General features: G+C 35.4%; 1 protein-coding gene across 1 annotated transcript; it reads left to right on the top strand.

The window, feature by feature from the left end:
- LOC112157858 (prolyl endopeptidase) lies at nt 1–9,638 on the top strand. The gene is made up of 14 exons (XM_024290917.2): nt 1–204; nt 465–539; nt 1,236–1,369; nt 1,533–1,663; nt 1,748–1,957; nt 2,025–2,146; nt 2,217–2,322; nt 3,532–3,723; nt 3,802–3,999; nt 5,010–5,113; nt 6,318–6,549; nt 6,625–6,756; nt 7,871–8,027; nt 8,892–9,638. Exons 1-14 carry the CDS (start codon nt 76–78, stop codon nt 9,184–9,186), a joined length of 2,217 nt encoding a protein of 738 aa, XP_024146685.1. The 5' UTR covers nt 1–75; the 3' UTR covers nt 9,187–9,638.
- The last annotated feature ends 6,434 nt before the right edge of the window (nt 9,639–16,072 follow it).

The raw sequence follows: 16,072 nt of genomic DNA, 5'->3' as shown, positions 1-16,072 counted from the left end.
TGCGCTTATCCTTCCGTGTGCTCGTTGTTTATGTGTGAGTTGGACACCTCCTCTGTCAGAATCCCCAACAAGTGAATGATTTACAGGACAATTCCAAAAGTTCTCCTAAAAACATCGAGTCGTCTCTTTATTTTACGCCATTCCAGACCGCTAACCTCAAAAATGGCTTTCCAGTATCCCCAGGCTTACCGTGACGAGGCAGTAGTAAGTGATGGTGTGACTCGGCAGATAGCCTAGCATGCTAGCTAGCCGGCTGTGTTTTCATTCATTGAGTTAAAGCGGTTTCTTTGTTAGCTTGCTTGTTGATTTAGCAAACGATTTGAAGCCGAGAGTTGTTTTATTGTAACGTGTCTTATTACATATCATGCAACATTTCTGCTTACGCTCGTAATAACTTGACCGACTAAAACATGCTAGCTAGTTATTTTAGCTCCTTATTTATTTAGCAAAATACTGTGTTTCAGGTGGATGCATATCATGGCACCAAAATACCGGATCCATACAGCTGGTTGGAGGACCCGGACAGTGAAAAAACACAGGTAAACACTCTAAAATTATTTATTATCTTTAAGCTAATAGATTTACTTAAGTTTAAAAAAGAAAAGTAAATAATAATCATACATTTACAAGCAACATCTAAAAATATAGTCTTCCGCCAGGAAAAATAGTTCCTCAAAATTAGTATTTTAATGTCAGCAATTTGTTTCAAAAACTAAAAATATATGTAAAATTTTCTCCAAATTATTAATGAATATTTACTATTATTATCATTATTTGTTAAATTTTTTTTAATTCCTTTTTTTATTTATTCTATAGTCAAAAACTTCATCTCCGAAAAAATCCAACCCCTCAAAACATGATTTTTTTTATTCATTAAAAAAACAAAAAACAAATTAAGGTTACTACAAACTCTACAAATATAATGTTATTTTTTTGAGTACTTTAGTTCTTTCAATCCTTTTCAAATTTTAAATTTAGTTGAATCCTTTTATAGTGTTTTTTGTGCTGTCTACATTTTTCTAGTATTTCCGCAAATGTATTTAAATTCTAAAAAGTCAGATTTATGGAGTCTTTTTTTAGAAAAAGTGGGCTAATTGTTAAAAAAAAAAGTTTGTGTTAAATGTTGTATTTTAATTAGTCTTAAAAGTGTCTTTTTCTCTTTATTTGTTGGTAGTTGAGAATTACATCAGGATCTATGGCGTAGTGATATCTTTGTGTTGTGATTTATCCACCAGGCCTTCGTCAATGCTCAGAACCAGCTGACTGTACCGTTTTTAGAGGGTTGTGAGGTCCGGGACCTGTTTAAGGAGCGCATGACGGAACTGTACGACTATCCCAAGTACAGCTGTCCCTTCAAGAGGGGAAACAGGTGAGAGAAGTTACAAAATTTGAAAATAAACCTTTTACTTGCATCAAGCAAAAAAACCTTTTATGTTACATTTTGATCAAATATGAGCCCCAATTTTATCAGATTTTCTCCATAGAATCAAATTTCTGATTCATATTTCTATTTTTGTGCTCTTATTTTGTAGGTACTTTCACTTCTACAACACAGGACTTCAGAATCAGAGTGTGATGTACGTCCAGGAGAGTTTAGACGCCGAGCCCACAGTCTTCTTAGACCCGAACACGTTTTCTGATGATGGAACTGTTGCTCTGCGAGGTATTAACCCAAAACAAAACCCTTTAGACCTAAAATTAAAAGAAAAAGCTTTAAATGTTTGATTATTCCTTTGTTTTTTCTAAGGTTACGCCTTCTCTGAGGACGGCGAATATCTAGCGTACGGCACCAGTGCCAGCGGGTCCGACTGGGTGGAGATCCGGTTCCTCCAGGTGGAAGGTGCCGTTCCTCTGGAGGACCACCTGGAGCGGGTCAAGTTTAGCTGCATGTCCTGGACTCATGATGGGAAAGGTCTTTTCTACAACTCCTACCCGGACCAGGAGGGGAAAAGTGACGGTATGACCGACAATAAACAAATATTCTTAATTAGCTGAAAATTGATAAAAATATTGTCTGTTTTCAGGCACTGAGACCTCCACAAACATTCACCAGAAGCTGTACTATCATGTTCTGGGGACGCCGCAGTCTAAGGACATCTTGTGTGCCGAGTTTCCTGACAACCCCAAATGGATGAGTGGAGCAGAGGTAAACTATGATTTAACGAACGCCGATATGAGCCGATCTGGAAACTTTAAATGTATTTTTTTTTTTGCAGGTTTCAGATGATGGGCGCTACGTTCTGCTCTCAATCAGAGAAGGCTGCGATCCGGTTAACAGGTTATGGTATTGTGACCTCCAAAAGTCTCCGGAGGGGATTACAGGTACAAATTCTGGCTTTTGATTAAAGTTAGGTTTAAAAAAATTAAATTATATGTTGATTTAGGATGTGCAAAATCAGGCACGCACTGAATGTTCAACCCGGTTCAACATTTTTACGCAGCACTGTGACCAATCAGGGTCCTGGATTTGTGTTCGGTTGGATTAATGTGACACCCAGACAGACGTTAAAGGAACTACGGGAGAATCAAAGCTCACGGTTCGAATCATTTTTCAAATTAGTAAAAATCAGTAAAAAAATAAGGAAAGTTAGTGGAAGTTCAAGCTAAATGCTAGAATGTGAATTGATAGGGATGTGATTTGGAAAGTGAAAGTCAATATTTTGATTATATTATCGATTTTTATCTGTTTTTCTTCCGAATCATTTTTTTATTTATGGGGTTTTCTATTCACATAAAAAAATATTGAAAAAAATGACCAAAAAGTTATTTTTTATATGGTTTTGTGAATATTTTCATCTAATTTATTAAAGATATGTTTAGATTTAGATATAAACTTGTCATTAAATGATGTTTTTAGTCATTAGAACCTATTAAAAACTAAGCTGGACCTTCTCTTTTTAGTGATTTTTATGTATTTTTGAAGTTGGGGGAAAAACTTCCTTTTCAAGATTATTTATTTATTTTTTTGTCACTTTTTTATTGTTCTTTTTCTAAAAACACGTTTGGGACAAACATATAGAAATACACGTGTATGTTTAAACACGTCTTCGTGACGGTGAAGCTTCCGGTTTTCAAAGTAAAACGGGTTATCCATGATCCGTTACACCTCTAGAAGAGAAAAAGAGAGTCGTGAAAACCAAAAATCCTGGAGCCGGATTTGGGGGATTTTTGTGCTCCGAGGTTTTCACTATTGTAGGTGGTGGAGGAGCTCTGATGGACGGTAAAAATACAATAGAAGAAGATTCTCCTCCCTCTGATCCGGTGTGGACACCACCTGCCGAGCACCTTGCATTTGCATCGTCTGCGCTTCCATCCTGGGAAATTCTCACAACTATTTCGGATTAAAATTTTAATTCTTAGCTTTATGGATAAAAATTTTCGCTTCAAATTAGCATTTTTTTTTATATTTTAGAATGAAATCTGGCGAGTTAATGAACATAAATTAGAATCAGCTCAAACTGTGAAGATATTTAGTTCTGGTTTAAGTTTGTAGACGTGTTCATCCTCATCTCTAAACCTGCTTCCTCTCAGGCCTTTTGCCGTGGGTCAAGTTAATCGACAACTTTGACGCCGAGTACGAATACGTGACCAACGAAGGGACTGTGTTCACGTTCAAGACCAACCTGGACGCCCCGCGTTACCGACTCATCAACATCGACTTCCACTCTCCCGAGCAAAGCAGCTGGAAGGAGCTCATCCCGCAGCACGACAAGGACGTCATCGGTGAGCCGGACGGACGGCGGGAATAGTCGCGTCATTCCAGATCCACGTTCATGCTGCCGCTTCCTGTCCTCCCTGCAGTGTTCGCCACGTGCACATACTCCAGCTTTCTGTTCGTGTGTTTCCTCCACGACGTCAAGAACATGCTGAAGATGTACCGGCTGAGCTCGGGGGAGGAGCTGCGGACGTTTCCTCTGGACGTCGGCTCCGTCGTGGGTTTCACGGGACGGAAAAGAGATTCGGAGATCTTCTACTATTTTACATCTTTTCTGTCTCCAGGTACAAAACAGCAAATATTCTCTTTCTTTGAGGAGTTTATGTGCCATTTCAATAAGATTCTTTTATTTTGAAAGGATTTTCTTTTGATTTTAATTAGACTTTTGAGTATTTGAGATTCTGATTTGACCTAAAAGATGATTATACAACAAAAACTTTAACGTTGATTGTTCATTTTTGTGTGTAGAAGTATTTTTTATTAGAGAGGCAAAAAATTATTTTTTTATTTGTCTGTTTTTGTTTACATTTAATTTCAAACACAAAGATTGGATTAAAACTCTATAGATCAGGAGTCTGATTTTATTCCTTTATTGTGGTTCTTTGAATAAATAAGAAATTAGTTTAAGTTTTGTCATTTTTGTTTAGATTTATGTCAATTATTGAGGCGAAAAAAGTTTAATTTACAGTTAAATGTTCTTTAAATTTGTTTTTTTAATTTATAGTTTTTCAAATAAAAGTCTAAAAGTTTTTTTATTTTGATAAATTACAACAAATGTGGTTTAAAATGATTTAATTATGTGTTTTCAATAAAAAACTCAGGTTATTCTAAATATTTTGAATTGTTTTTAATAGATTCTTCTAAAATTTTTATTTTTGAGATTAAAAGGAAAAAAGCACACAAATAATAATTAACAAAAAAGCTTTACTGTGTTGTATTATTAATATAGTAAAAGCTCCAGCAGCAGGAGGACATTTATTTTGACAAAGTGAGTTTTATTTTGAAAGGAACTAGTGTGCTCTGCTGTCAAAAGTAAAATAAATCACAACTGTTGTATATAGAAACATATAGACACTGTTGTAATTCAATTATTGTAATATTTAAAAAATAAATTTGTAAATAAATGCTTAATTCTCAAACAAAATCATAAATATTTTGCATTTTTAAACAATAAAGTGGGATTTTGTTTTTTTCTGGTTTGTAAGAAACTAAACTAAACGGCTCCTTTAGCCTTAAAGGTTGTTCTAGATGATAAAACATTTTATGACTATTAAATTCTTCTGTGTTTGTGCAGCTATCATTTACCACTGTGATCTAACAAAGGATCCGCTGCAGCCGCACGTTTTCAGAGAAGTTACCGTCAAAGGATTCAACCCGTCCGACTATCAGACCACGCAGGTAACTGAGGAGAGACGTGCGGCTGAGTCACTTTTTCTAATCTGGATGGAAAGTTAGTGGAAATTTGAGCTAAATGCTAGAATGTGAATTTATAGGGATGTGATTTGGAAAGTTAAAGTCAATATTCTGATTATATTATCGATTTGTATCTGTTTTTTTTCTTCCGAATCATTTTTTTAAAATATTGGGGAAAAAAATGACCAAAAAGTTCTTTTTTGCTATAGTTTTGTGAAGATTTTCTTCTAATTTATTAAAGATACATTTAGTTTTAGATATAAATGTGTCATTAAATGATGGTTTTAGTCATTAGAGCTTGATAAAAACTTAGCAGGAGCTTCTCTTTTTGTGATTTTTATGTATTTTTGAAGTTGGGGAAAAACTTCCTTTTCAATGGTATTTACTTATCTTTTTTGTCACTTTTTATTGTTCTTTTTTTAAAAACACCTCTAGGACAAACATATAGAAGGGGGCACATCTTGTATGTAAAGTATGAGGAAAAAAACACAACAAAATAAACAATAATTAAACAGTTTGGGGGAAAACAACAAACAAAACAGAGAAATAAACAAAAAACATACAAATCAGATATCCTTGACTATACAGATTTTTATATAATGTACATATATGTTTTTGTCATTATGTATATAGTTTATTTCTCCCATGTTTTTATGAAAAGTTCTTCTGTTTTTATCTTATGATTCAGCATTTCCATCTTTTACAATTTTTTGTTATTATTTTTTTACTGGCAGCTAGGAAAATTTTAATTAAATACTTATCACTTTTAAAACATTGTTTTTGATTTAAATCAATTTAAGATAAACAGATCAATAATCGATTCATAAAAATATAAATCAATTTAGCACATAAAGCTAAAGTCCGCTAGCTTGATGCTAACGTTTAATGGAATTTCCCATAGGACGGCTAATGCTAACGCTTGGTCTACCTAAACATACATTTCTGACTAAATGAACATCTTTATAAACTCATAAGAATTAATTTTCTAAACTCTTTTAAGGAAATATTTTTTAAAGTAACAGTTTGTGGTCTAAAACATCATTTTTTGGTCATAGTTTCTTCTTCTTCTGGAATAAAGTGTAATGCTATAGCGTGATCACCACCTAGTGACCTTGAATTGGCTTTTATCTGCCATGAATTAGTATATTTTTTTCTTAAAAAAATGTTTATTTTTCTGTGTTTCGCTCAGATCTTCTATCCCTCCAAAGACGGCACCCAGATCCCCATGTTCATCGTTCACAAGAAGGGAATCAAACTAGACGGCTCCCATCCAGGTTTCCTCTACGGCTACGGCGGCTTCAACATCTCCATCACGCCGAGCTACAGCGTCTCCCGCCTCATCTTCGTCCGGCATCTGGGGGGGGTTCTGGCAGTGGCCAACATCAGGGGTGGAGGGGAGTATGGAGAGACCTGGCATAAAGGTGGTGGACTTTTGCATTTAGTCTTTTATCCACTTGAATCCAACCTTTAGTAAAACGTTGTTTTTTTCTGTTTAGCTGGTATGCTAGCCAACAAGCAGAACTGCTTCACAGACTTCCAGTGTGCGGCTGAGTATCTCATAAAGGAGGGATACACGTCTCCATCCAAGCTGACCATAAACGGCGGCTCTAACGGAGGTCTTCTCGTAGGTACGGATGGTTTCTCCAGATGAACATGGTTTAATACATGGTAGGGCTGCCACGATTAGTCGACTATTAAAATAATTGACAACTAATTTAATAGTTGATTAATCGTTACTTTATGTTTACTGGAGTCAAAGTGTAGTAAAGTTATGATGTTCTTCTAGCTCTTTGGACTATTTTGGCATTTATGAAGGTTTTTAAGGCTATTTTGAAGTTTAGCTATATTTCAGCTACATGCTAGCTGTTTTGGCTAATTTAGGCTTTTTTCTGTTTTAGGCTATTTTGAAATTTAGCAAATTTTTCTGCTACATGCTAACCGTTTAGGCTAATTTATGCTTTTTCAGTTTTTAGACCATTTTCAAGTTTAGCTAATATTTCAGCTACATGCTAGCTTTTTGGGGGCTAATTTGTGCTTTTTTCAGTTTTTTAGGCTATTTTGAAGTTTAGAAAATATTTCTGCTACATGCTAACTGTTTTGGCTAATTTATGCTTTTTTCAGGTTTAGGCTATTTTATAATTTATCCAATATTTCAGCTACATCCTAGCTGTTTTGGCTAATATAGGCTTTTTTGTTTCAGGCTATTTTTAACTTTAGCAAATATTTCAGCTATTTTGGCTAATTTGTGATTTTTTTTCTGTTTTTTTAGGCTATTTTGAAGCTTAGCAAATATTTCAGCTACAAGCGAGCTGCTTTGGCTAATCTAGGCTTTTTGTCAGGTTTAGGCTATTTTGAAATTTAGCTAACATTTCAGCTACATGCTAGCTGTTTAGGCTAATATAGGCTTTTTTCAGTTTTTTAAGCTGTTTTGACTAATATTTTAGCCTTCTATCAGCTTTAGCGTTTTCAGCTACTAGCTTTAGTGATTTCAGTTATCAGCTTCAGTGTTTTTAGCTATCAATTTCAACATCTTCAGCTATCGTCACTAGCATCTTCAGCGGCCACATTTAGCTTACAGCATTCACACTAGCATTATCGCAGGTAATGCTTTAGATCTACTTTTGAGTTAGTTTAAAGCTAATGATGGTTTCAGATTCAGCTTTACATTCACTTTTCAAATGACCCGATTAGTCAACTAATCTGAAAAAATCCTCTGTGTTTGACGTTGTGCTCTCCTCTCAGCGGCCTGTGTCAACCAGCGGCCTGAGCTGTTTGGCTGTGCCGTAGCGCAGGTCGGCGTCATGGACATGCTGAAGTTCCACAAGTTCACCATCGGCCACGCCTGGACCACCGACTTCGGCTGCTCCGAAAACAAACAGCAGTTCGACTGGCTGGTCAAGTACGTGCTCTCCAGACCGACTGAATATGAAATTCATGGAGTCAGCTGATGGATTTATTGATTTCATGTCTAGTTTATTTCCGTTGCGTCCTATAAAAAGAATAAATTATCATTAAACTAAAAACTAAAACATGTCTAATGTTTAAACAATTTGTTTTATTGTTATCTTGCCAGTATTTTATCTAACAGCTTCTTGCACAAAATTATTTCTTAAAATTGCAGACTAATAGTTCCCTTTAAGTGAAAGAATTGCTGCTTTTTTATCACTAATTTGTATCTACTGAGGCTTTTTTTTGGCTAATTTAGACTTTAGCTTCTATTTTAGCTACATGCTAACGTTTTTGGCGAATTTAGTTTACTGAAGAATTTTAGACTAATTTGGAGCTTGGCTAATATTTTAGCAACATGCTAACGTTTTTTTGGCAAATTTGTAATCTACTGAGGCTTTTATAGGGTAATTTAGAGTTTAGCTTCTGTTTTAGCAACATGCTAACGTTTTTTCGCTAATATGTAATCTACTGGGTTTTTTTAGCGTAATTTAGACTTTTGCTACTATATTAGCAACATGCTAATGTTTTTGACTGATTTAGTTTACTGAGAGAATTTTCTGCAGTTTTTGAGTTTAGCTGGTATTGACGCAATGTGCTAACATTTTTTTTTTTGGCTAATTTAGAGTTTAGCTAATATTTTAGCAACACACTAAATATTTTTTTGCATGTGTTAGGGATTTTTAAGCAATTTAACAACACATTTTTCAGGTTTTTAGGTCAACTACAGCGGTCTTTCAAAGTTCTTAAACAAGATTTCCAGTATTTTTATCAAATTTAACATTTTGAAAATAATTCTTGTATTTTTTCTTCACAGATACTCTCCGCTGCATAACATCCACATCCCAGAAGGCAACGGGGTCCAGTACCCGGCCGTTCTGCTGCTCACGGGAGATCACGACGACCGGGTGGTTCCTCTCCACTCCCTCAAATACATCGCCACCCTGCAGCACATCGTGGGCCGCAGCCCCAAGCAGACCAACCCCCTGTTCATCCTGGTGGACACCAAGTCGGGTCACGGCGCCGGAAAACCCACCAGCAAAGTCATCCAGGAAGTGGCCGACACCTACGCCTTCATCGCTCGCTGTCTCAACATCTCCTGGGTCAAATAACCGCTTTTTGTTACTTCAATTTCATCCCAAACGTATTGAGAACACGTTCATTCAACTGTTATTTTGGTTTACTTTAACCCACCAGTATCTGAGCGCGACGATCGCGCAGCTGTAGTTTGAACACAGGAGCGTCCTCCTGATCCGTGATCGTTACATCGTCTTCTTCAGGCTCCGACTGAACACATATTATTTATTTATCATTTACAAACGGGGAAAAAGCTCCTTTGATGTTGAATAATGTTGACAGACAGTATTGCAAAGGTTGCGGACATTTGTAAAAAAAAAAAAAAAAAAACACATTTCACGAATGCTCGGGACGGTTTTTGTGTGTGGATATCAGTTCTTTAGGTTTCAGTGATGATTTCTACCTCTTGACTTGTGCTGATTGGTTCCCTCCAGAAGGGAAACTAAACATTAAGCTACAATGACAATAAATAACTTTTTAAACGAAATATTTTCTTTATTCTTTATGGTGAAATCACAGAACTTGAATTGAGGAAATTGTGTTCTTTGTTTTGTTTTAATCTTTTTAATTTGATTTACACTGCTTTTTTAAACAAATTATTGGATCAAATTTTTGCAATCTATGTCTGCAAAGTTATGAAAAAAAAAATCACAAAAGTTTCATGAAAGAATAATATTCCAAGAATCTAAATAAATTGCTTTATTTCTTTAACTGAATTGCAATCCTAAAAAAAAAAACTCAGAAAAATAAGTTTTAAAAACATTTGTGCCATTCTAGACAGTAACTGTAAAATCCCACTTTTTCCTTGTTCCCTGAACGCCCCATTAGACTCTTTGGAGCCCCCACTTTGAGCCCTCAAACACCAGTAAGTGGGTAACCCTGGTGTGTGCGCATGAACACGTACGCACAGGTGAGGCGCATGCGCGTCACCGGCAGGTGGCGCTTGACAGCCAGAGAGCTGTGCGACAGCAAGGTGTCATTTTCTTCCACACAATGCGTAAAGATGTTCTTTATTTAGAAAATAAAAATGATTTATTTCATTTTTTAAACAATAAATACAATTTTGAACATTAAAAATATGTTTGAAGTAATTAAATTTCTAGATTGAGTCTTAATTTTTGCACATTAAACACATAAAAGTATTATTTTTATTGATTATTCGTGCGTAAAACACATTCACATGACTACTTTTAAGGAACTATATTACCTGGCGGAAGACTAATTCACTGGAGGCATTTAACACTTATCAATTATTTTTCCAAAGGGGGGTGAATCATTTTACTATTCAGCCCCTCCACCTCTCTGTGCCCCCCCTCCTCCTCCTCATTCAAAAGAACCGATTGATGGCGCTACTTCTGTGACTCCCACCCCCCTCCTCCGCGCGCCGATCAGGCCTCGATAACTGATCTGGAAGCTGCTGCTCTGCGGGGAGGGCTGGCGCAGGGATTCTGGGACAGATGTCAGATCAGTGGGGCAAAGTTTTTTTTTGGGGGGGGGCATCTTAACCTCTCAAAGGTGTGTGATCCAAAATTCCTCACGTTTGAGCGGAATTCTGGTTTGTGGAGCGTGGCGCACGGGTTTGCACCGCAATTAGAGCGCAAAAGCTGCGCCATTGTGGGCTTGCGGACATGCTGGGTGGGGGATGTGAAGTATGGATCTCTATCAACAAGGGAGCAGGAGAGGTGGGGGACACTTCAAGCATGTTGGGGGGAGCCAAAGATTCCGCATGGCTCCGTTGACGCATGGATCATTAGTTTTTTTTAATGATCAAATCCCTGTAATTTTCCATTTTTAGTCGCAGTGGTTGAACTTCTAGAGCTTTATAATCGTCGGTTCGAATCCCTAAACCAAAATGCCCCCGAGCTTGGATTTTGTGAGGAAGTGGGAGCAAAGAAAAGGAGCTCTGGAGATGACTTTTCAGGCCTCGTTTGAACCAAATCTGCCCGGCCCCGGCGCCGCCGCAGCTTGTGTTACAGAGTCACTATAAAATATTCATCCATGGAAAATCTATGATTCCACAGGCGGTCATTTGGCATCATGCGCCACGCAGGTCGCGACCAGTCCAAACATCAAACTGAAGTCCAGCAGGACCGCTGATCGCTTTTTTTTTCCTTCGGGGACACTTTCAGGGAGAAAACCTGCGCTTTTACTTATCATTCATTCAAGATGTCCATTTCAGCTCCCGCCTCTGATACAGGTGAGTCTCCAAATGTTTTAAACTCGTCCTTTTCTGGAAAGAAACCGTGCGTAATGACGCACATCCTCGGTAGATGCTCCTTTTGTTGACCTGAGATGACCGACGCTAGATGTTGATTTTTTTATTTTTTTATTTAAAAAAGAGAATTTTCAAACACAGAAAATGATTCTGCGTTATAGAAAATAGCTCAAAGTTCCAATTAACCCGAACATGTGCGCAAAAATTCGCAAAAAATTGAAAATTCTTTTGTGAGTTTTGGAAAAGAGCAACAAGAAAAAAGCGCAAATTCTGAAGGAAAAATGTCGGATTTAAGTTATTGTTTAATCCTTTCTATCAATCTTCTTTTAAACTACTTTAATGATTGTTAATCGTGATAGTAAAAATAACAAACTTTAAAGAAAAACTCGTAAAATGTAAAATTTAATGAAATGTAAAAAGTAAAAGTAGTAAAAATAAATAAATAAAACGAAATGACTTTTAAATAAGTTAAAAGTTACATTTTATTATTTTTTTAAAGATGATGTATTTCTTTTTTTTTCTTTTGCAAGGCGTTTCTCTTCCACCCCACCCCCTAAGCGTGACGTCACAATTCATTGAGATATTTGCGGGTTGTTCGCCCCGCGCGCTCCGACACACTTTCAAAATAAAATGTGAGATAAAATCAAAAAAAAACTTTTTAAAAAAGCTACATATTCTCTTTATTAAAGTTTTTCATACTTAAAAAAAAAAAACAAAAACGTTTTTACTTCACCCCCACCGGAAACTAAACAGACACTCACCTGTCGGTCATGTTGAAACTACAAAATAAAATAAGGAAAAAAATGATTATTTTATTACAATAATATTAATAAAAAATCCAAACATTTTTAATAAAATGTACAAAAAGACTTAAAAAAAATCTCATCTTAGCTATAAAATGATTTTGTATAGATGCTTTAAAGACTTTATTTACATTATATTAAAAAAAATAAAGTTTATTTCGTTTATTTTAATTATTTTCTAACGAAAATTGTGTTTGAAACATCAATAAAATCACATCAATCCAAATAATAACGTTTTTTTGTTCCTATTAGGGAAAAAAACTAGTTTACAACCAATCTCTCTCAAATCAACACATGTGGTCCCACTTAAATGACTAAATATAATTACAAAAACGACTTCATTTAGTTTTCAAAACTCTTTTGATGCCAAAAACAACCTGTGAGCTGCTAAAAATACCTCAAAGAGCAGAAGATCTGCTTCTGGCCAGAACTGTTTACTCTTCTCTGTAAAGGGAATAAAAACGAGAAGGATTGGTAGCTGGAATGCATGAAGTAAACGACAAAAAACAACCCCCTCCACTCCCACCCACCCAAAAAAAGGAGAAGCAAAAAGGAGAAAAGAGACACGGACTCAATGAACCCTTTGAACTGCATTGACAGCAGCAGTAGAGTAAAGGCAAATTTCCTCTGGGAGCCCACAGGGTGAGCAGTGGGGGTTGGGTGGGGGTCAGATGGGGTGATGGAGTCCGAAATCTGCTCCGAAAGTTGGGATTGGAGCAGTTCGGGATCCTGGATTTGGTCATCCGGAGTTCCAAAGTGGAGATTTTTGGAGGAAATGAAGCGGAATTCAGTTTTTTTCTGGTCAGAATGGTACAAATCCAATCAGCCCCTAAATGAAATAAAACTCACCAATAGATTGATTTTACTATTCATAATTAAAGTGGTTTAAACTCAGATTTTAACCTAAATCATATAAAAAGTGTCTTAAAAAAATAACATTTTTGAAGCTTTAATCCGAGTATAAAGAAATTGTCCAAAGTTTATAAAAAAAGATCATTTGATTATTCTTTAATCGTCCACAATAAACGTGAACTAACATAAAAATAATTGTCTTTTCCAAATCCTCGTTAAAGTTTAGCAACCATTAATTTGTTAAAATCCTTTGAAAACTTCAAAATGAAACTTTCTTTTTCACTAAACTCGTGTAATAAAACTTTATTGGCAACAACAAAAAATGTAACCACAAAAAATGTCAATAAAGTTTAATCAAATTGTGTTTTAAGTGAAAAAGATGCAAAATAACTTCTGAAGACACGACTTTTCTTAATTTGTGTTGTTAAAAATACTACTTTTATTTTTTAAAAATGGATGTTAATTTACGTTTGTGTTTAAAAATCTTATTTAAAAAAGTGTAAAAAAGGTTCCGTCTAACATAGATAATAAACATATCTCGAAAAGTGCAGATTTTGGCCTTTTCAAAAGTTAAACAATCCAACAAAGTGTTAAATTTAACTTTAAATAAAATTAAAGTTGTGTATTTGTCAGAATTTATAACATTTTTTAAGCCCCGACTCCTTTTTTAAATGTTTCTGCACACAAACAGCTGTTAAAATCCAGTGATGATAAACAGTTTTTTTTATTTAATTTAAAAGAAACAGTTGATACTGTAAAAATAATAAAGAAAAAATGTAATGAAATAAGAGAAAAGCTTAACTGTAACCTCAGAAAAAACCTGTTTTCTGTTTCCTCTTTAGCTAAAGTAATTAAGAACGAGCATAAATCCAGTCATTTATTGTACTTAGTTATTGGAAATAAGAAAAATCTTGATTCATTGATATCATTTTCAAATACTTCTTTTTTATACAGTCTTTTTAACAGTGAAATTGTGATTTTTTTATTCATTAATTAAGGAATTCCACACTTTAGTTCAAGTAAACACAAAACCTCTTTGCCTTAATGAAGTCCGTGCAAAAGTTAAATAAAATTCTCCTTTCCGTCTATTATTACAATCCGTATTTCAGTTCATTTTCCCACAAATTTCCAACTTTTTGTATTAAAATGTTGAGAGACAAGACAGAAGTCCTTGTTGATTTTTCACAGAAAAAGATTAAATTTAGCAACTTTTTGATTAATCACTTTTGCTACACGTGTTGTAAAACTTTATTGACAGAAACATAATCAATAAAACGTCATTCAGTGAAAGATTTGAGCATCATAAACAGATTTAATTTAGTAACTTTTTGATTAAAACAGGGGATTTGAATTGAAAATGTCACTAATAATTGACTTTTTGGATGTAAAATCTTAACTCAAAGTATGTTTTAGAACATAAGTGTCAAAGTCAAGGCCCAGGGGCCGGATTCGGCCCTCGGGATAATTATATCCGGCCCTCCAGACCATTTTTTGTTGTTGTTATAAATCTTAAGCTTATTTCTAACTTGTATAATTGTGGTAAAATATATTTATATAGAGAGTAAAATATTGAACATTATTTAAGTTGATTTATTCTGGAAAAATATTTCTGCCTTTTTATTATTCATAATTGTTAATTCATATATTAAAAAGTTACTGTTTTAAAGATTTAAAATTGTCCTTGTTCTGATTTTTTTTTGACTATTTTGACATTTACTAAGATCATTTAGGCCATTATGTAGTCAAGCTATTTTCTTTTAGCTACATGCTAGCTGCTTATGGCTAATTTATGCTTTTTTTAAAAAGTTTTTTAGGCTGTTTTGGAGTTTAGCTAATATCTTAGCCACATGCTAGCTGTTTTGGCTAATTTTGCCTTTTTGTTTTTAGTTTTTGAGCCTGTTTTGGAGTTTAGCTAATATTTCTGCTACATGCTAGCTATTTTGGCTAATTTAGGATTTTCTTCACGTTTTTTTAAGCTATTTTGGAGTTTAGCTAATATTTACATGCTAGCTTTTTTGGCTAAATTATGCTTTTTAAAAGTTTTTTAGGATATTTTGAAATGTAGCTATTTTTTCAGCCACACGCTAGCTGTTTTGGCTAATTTTGCCTTTTCGTTTTTAGTTTTTGAGCCTGTTTTGGAGTTAGCTAATATTTCAGCAACATGCTAGCTACTTTGGCTAATTTAGCATTTTTTTCCCGTTTTTTTAGGCTATTTTGGAGTTAGGCTAATATTTACATGCTAGATGTTTTTGCTAATTTAGGCTTTTTAAAAGTTTTCTAGGACATTTTGAAATTTTGATATTTTTTCAATTACATGCTAGCTTTTTTGCTAGTTTTTTAGGCTAATTTAGCATTTTAGCTTATATTTTAGCTTCCTATCAGCTTTAGTTTTTTTAGCTATTAGCTTCAGTGACCAAATTCAACTTACAGCATTCAATAAAGCTATATATCTAGTTCATAATTATGTTTAAAACCGTAGCTTTAGAGTGTTCAACAAACGTTTTTCCTGTTCGGCCCGTGACCTAAAGTGTGTTTCGGATTTTTCCCCCCTGAACGATTGAGTTTGACACCCCTGATTCGATCCTCAGAGATGGTTGGATTCATGCACCGGTGAGCTGTGATTTCCTCCGACTTGTTCTAATCAGAACGCTCCTGTCAGGATATGAGTGAGTGGATAACATCTGACACTGGCATCCAATCCTGTGACCCAAACCCTAATTCCGTGGCGACGGTAGAGGCCTCCACTAAAAGCATCTTCAAAAACAGGCCTTTTCGTGGGGGCTGGGGGGGCGGAATGGGGGCAGGGGCAAAGTCTGTGAATTCCGGAGGGTGGGATCTCCCGGGCTGGTGGGTGGAGATCCAGGCTTGTTGTTTCATTCCTACAATGTGTGTGTGTTTTTTTTCCTTCTTACAACCGGGAATAACCCCCCGAAGAAACAGCTCGAGGTGTGAGATAAAAGTGGGAGTTTCTCGGGATTGTTGTTGTCGAGCGGCTCCGTGGCCTTGAGAAGCCTCAGCTATTTCTGAGGACAAACACGGAGACTTTAGGAG

This window comes from Oryzias melastigma, linkage group LG24, assembly GCF_002922805.2.
Source record: "Oryzias melastigma strain HK-1 linkage group LG24, ASM292280v2, whole genome shotgun sequence".
NCBI lineage: Eukaryota > Metazoa > Chordata > Actinopteri > Beloniformes > Adrianichthyidae > Oryzias > Oryzias melastigma.
Note: the sequence above shows the minus strand (reverse complement) of the source record. Positions and strands in the feature narration are given on the sequence as shown.